A 5,034-nucleotide genomic window follows, 5' to 3' on the forward strand; every position below is an offset into this window, starting at 1 on the left:
ATGCACATACATGAACCGGTTGCTTCTGTTTGTTTCAGTCCAGGAAATGATGATATTTTGTATGCAGCATATGCAAACACAGTTACTTGCTTGAATGTGCGCATGGCGCCTTCCAGTGGACAAGTGCAAAAGTACACATTCAATACAGAGGACATAAATCAGATTACTATGAACTTTAAGTCATCTTTTCTTGCGGCTGCAGATGACAGAGGAGAAGTAAAGATTATTGAAATTCGTCAACATTGCCTTTACAAAACACTCAGATCCGTACACACAAATATTTGCAGCTCTGTGCAGTTTCATCCTTGGCGGCCATGGGAAGTTATATCTGGGGGATTAGATTCAAAAATTGTAGCATGGGGCTTTTCAAGAGGAAGTCAACAAATGGTTATAGACGCTGCAGTTCCCACCACAGAAAATGCAGAAAATGCCTCGAGTACAAATCAAATTTGTAATCCTCTTTTTGTTCATGCTTTGGCGGTTCCAGAGGAAAATATGGATGGAAAATGTTTTGTGTCAAATAATAATTCACCTGCTATAATGTATGCCAAATTTGGGAATCTGGAGTTCGCACGTCAATTGTTTGACTGAAGACATCAACGAGATGCCGTCTCATGGGGTAACACGATTGCTGTTTTTGCTCAGAGTGAAGATGTCAAAGAAGCCTTGAGGCCGGAAGGAGTGAGCCATGATATTGTTATCATGGTTGGCGTATTGCCAGTGGGTGCGCACTTAAGGGTTCTACGATGTCGTGAATGGATCCATGCCCACATGATGAAGACTGAACTTGATTAAAACATTATCCCCAATCTTGTGATTATGTATGCCATGTGCACGTAAACTGTTTGACAACATTAGCATTAGAATTCTCTCTTACGGAATGCAACGATTAAATGCCATGTGTCAAATGGTCTTTATGAGGACCCCCCTTGCCGTATTACCAAATGTATGGAATGAGTGAAGAGGCCAAATGATGGTAAGGATTTGATTGCCACAGGGCCGCCGTTATTAGTGACACCGGGATAGAGATGTGGCACTTCTGATGGCCACCTGCATTAGTGAAATCACCAGAATCACAACACCAGAGGCTCCTTTCAATGATGATGTGTTGAGCGATGTCTTTCATTTGATTGTTACAGCTTTCCGCGGTTTAGATAATATAAATAGTCTCCTTGCAAACTGCCTACCATGCGATTATTTATGATATATATCAGTGTGCGCCCCGGATGCTGCAGGGTGTTATTCCAAATATGACACATGAGCTCTTGACTCATGTAATCGTGGATATTGAGCATCCATCTTATGATTATGATATAAAGAGAATTCTGGATCTTCAACTGTTAGATAAAGGTAGTTTAGAACAGGAAACAATCTCAGAAGATCAATTTAAACAACACCTTTCAATGAAATGCACAGATAATGAAAAAGGTTCAATCTACAAAGCTTTAGTTGAGACTATTCACAAGTTATGTCAAACCACTGAAAGCTGTAAATCTTCAAATCATCTTGGTAAACAAGGTGAAAAATTGGTGTCCATAAAAAGCAAGAGCAATGAGGCTTCTTCTCAATACTGTGATACTATGGGTGGTCCATCGCAAAGCATAGCTGAAGACCAAAGTGGCGATCATTCAGAAGACATTAACGTTTCAAGAGTTGGCAAGCTTCCTGTTTTTCATGGGAGCATTGTGATGGCTTTTTCAGATACGTTTATTAATTCAGTGCAGAGAATGAGTGGATACTTAAGAAGAAAGTTTAAGCAACTTGCTAATGAATTTGTAGCAGGTTCACAGGAAAAAATACATATTGCAGGCTCAGAACACCTATTTCCTGTTGTCTTAGATTCCGTCTACTTCCGGAATGGAACTCTAATGCTGTTAGGATATGGGGATGAAGAGCCCAGGGTCATGGAGAATATCAATGGCCACCTAAAATTTCATGGTGGATATGAACGTTTATATGCACAACTAAGTGGGAGGCCAAAGGAGTGGAGAACTGGAATGCCATTAAAAGATGGGGGAGAGTTTTGTTTTCATTGCCAATGATTGACATACATCTCTTCTTCCTTGTTACTTGAAGACAGTCAATGACCGAATTTTTAGGGTTCTGGTGTAGGTTACCGGAGGTGTTTGTTTGTACACTTGTTCAGTACATAAGGCTTCCAGTTCATTGGAAAGTAAGGTGATATGCGTTGTTTATGAGGAATTAGAGAGCAGGGGACATGTTCTTTAAGAGATGAAGAATGTTGGGAGACAGAGACCGTAAAAATAGAGCACACCTTTTGGTCAATTAATGAGCCATCAGCGCTTTCAAGCATCAAAGGTTAGCTTGTTTATTGCATCTTTAGCTCAGCCATCTCAGCCTAACTGAAGGAGGACAGCTGTCAAGGATCCAAGAAGAATCATGTTACGAGGAGAATGGAATTAGTGTTTTAGTTTGATTAGGATTTTTTTTTGTAATTACAGCTTAGCACTTTTGTAATTAATGAGTTAGTTAAATAGCATATAGGAGTAGTTAATAGAGCCTTTGAGCTCTCTCTAGTGAGGGAATAGTGTGTTCCTATATATGGATCAGGGATGAATGTAAAAAGGGTTGGAGATTTATACAAAAAACAGAGTTTTTATATTGACTGATGTAAAAGACTTTTGACAGTAATAGTAAGAGTACTTTTTCTTCTCAAGATTCATCTCGTGTTTAAATGCTCAGAATATATATGGTTGTGTCTTTTCCTTTCTGTTTTACAGCTCCATAGATGTGCAATCACTCTGAATTCACCTAGTGCTCAGACTTCCTGTGCATATTTATGAGTTGAGGTTCCTTTAAGAAATGTTTTGAGTGTTTAGACATTATATGCCTTGATTTCCATGAAAGAGTAGTTGGTAATTTACTGTAAAAGTGCTTGACTCCATGAGCCCAATGGAAGAAGTCTTATTTTGTTGTTCCAACCAGCTTATTTCTCATGTGTTGTTTAAAGAGTTAGCCATCTTTCCTGGTCATTAATTCATATTCATAATTTGTGAGAGAGCCCTCTCTGACTAAGGAGGCTAAGCCTTAGTCTAAAGTCTAGTCTGAAATAGTTACATGAGATCTTGCTAAGTAGCAGCCCTTAGTACCTGATTTTGTGATAACAGATACTATGCTCAAACTCAATCTTCAGGGTTCCTTGAGGAAGACCTCGACAGTATTGCAACTAGCAGATCGCTCCACTGTGACTCCCGAAGGGATTGTGGAGGCTGTCTTGGTCTCTATCGACTCTTGGGAATACCCTGCAGATTTCTTGGTTCTGCAACCCAAGGCAAAGCTTACTGGATATCCTCTCATTTTGGGAAGGCCTTGGTTAGCCACTGCAGATGCTTACATAAGTTGTCGTGCAGGAAACATGACCATAAAAAATGGTCCTATGTCCAAGCAGCTAGTCCTCTACCCTCCTGCCCAACCCTCCTTAGAGCATGACTTACCATTGTGGTTGGAGGAAGGAGAAGAGGATGAGGTGTACTCAGCACCTTTGTGCACCCTAGATACCACTAGAAGAGACCCCCCAACCGAGGATGACTTGATTGAGACCTTGATCCAGAATCCACCTTCCAGTGCACTATCCTTAGAAAAATTGGTGGAGGATGCCCAAGCCAGCACCCTAGTGGATCTTGGTACAGCAAACCCTGTCACTCCCAGAGTCAAAAGTGTGGAGTTTGGCCCTGAGAGAACGTTAAAGATCAGCTCCTCCCTATCTCCTTCCCAGGAAAAGGAGCTGTGTAGCCTGTTGGCCAGTCACCTAGATGCTTTTGCTTGGAGCTATAAGGAGATGAAAGGAGTTCATCCTTCGGTCTGTACCCATCACATATACATCAAAGAGGATTGTAAGCCGATTAGGCAACCTCAGAGGAGAATGAATCCAGCCCTTAAGGACATTGTCAAGGAAGAATTGCAAAAACTGTTGGATGCCGGATTCATTTACCCCATCTCAGATAGTGAGTGGGTGTCCCCTCTGGTCTTGGTTCCCAAGAAAAATGGGAAGTGGAGAATCTGTGTGGACTACCGAGAACTGAACAAAGCTACCAAGAAAGACCATTTCCCTCTACCTTTCATAGATCAAGTGTTGGATGGACTGGCAGGAAAGAAGTTCTTCTCTTTCCTGGATGGGTTTAGCTGGTACAACCAGATCCAAATCAGCCCGGAAGACCAAGATAAGACCACCTTCACTTGTCCTTGGGGTACCTTTGCCTACCGTGTCCTTCCCTTTGGGCTATGCAATGCTCCTGCTACCTTCCAGAGAGCTGTCTTGAGCATCTTCTTGGAGCTGGTCCATGATGCAGTGGAAATCTATATGGATGACTTCACTCCTTATGGGGCCAACTTCCAGGAAGCATTGTCCAATCTGGGAAAAGTCCTAACCATATGCATTGAGATGAACTTGCCCCTTAGTCCTGAAAAATGTGAATTCGTAATGACTGAAGGGACCGTGCTAGGCCATACCATTTCTTGCCAAGGGTTACAGGTGGATCCTAACAAAATTGCTCTCATCAAGAAGGTTCCACCTCCTCAAAAGGTAAGGGATGTTCGGAGTTTCTTGGGATTAGCAGGATATTACCGGAGATTCATTAAAGACTTCAGCAAGCTAGCCTCGCCATTGTTTGGCCTGTTGGCAAAAGATGCGGAGTTTAAATGGACTGACGATTGTCAGAGGGCTTTGAATGAATTGAAGGACAAGTTGGTGTCAGCCCCAATCCTGAGAGGTCCAAACTGGGCCCTACCTTTCCACATCCACACTGATGCCTCGAACAAAGCCATAGGTGCAGCTTTAGGACAAGTTGAGCAAAAACTTCCATATGGCATCTACTTTGTTAGCAAAAACTTGTCCAAAGCCGAGCTGAGTTACACTGTAACCGAGAAATAATTCTTGGCTGTGGTCCATGCACTGAACAAGTTCCGACATTATATCACTGGCTATCAAACATTTGTACATACAGACCATGTTGCAATTAGATATTTAATGAATAAACCAGATGTGAATGCTCGTATTATTAGATGGTTACTTTT

General features: G+C 41.8%; 1 protein-coding gene across 1 annotated transcript; it reads left to right on the forward strand.

The window, feature by feature from the left end:
• On the forward strand, positions 1–591 carry LOC149212341 (uncharacterized). Its single transcript, XM_089388644.1, has one exon. It carries the CDS (start codon positions 1–3, stop codon positions 589–591), a length of 591 nt encoding a protein of 196 aa, XP_089244770.1.
• Positions 592–5,034: the final 4,443 nt, after the last annotated feature.

The sequence above is a fragment of the Pinus tabuliformis genome, chromosome 1_1 (assembly GCF_031772625.1).
Source record: "Pinus tabuliformis cultivar Carrire ecotype Pingquan chromosome 1_1, CPIR1, whole genome shotgun sequence".
NCBI classification, from domain to species: domain Eukaryota; kingdom Viridiplantae; phylum Streptophyta; class Pinopsida; order Pinales; family Pinaceae; genus Pinus; species Pinus tabuliformis.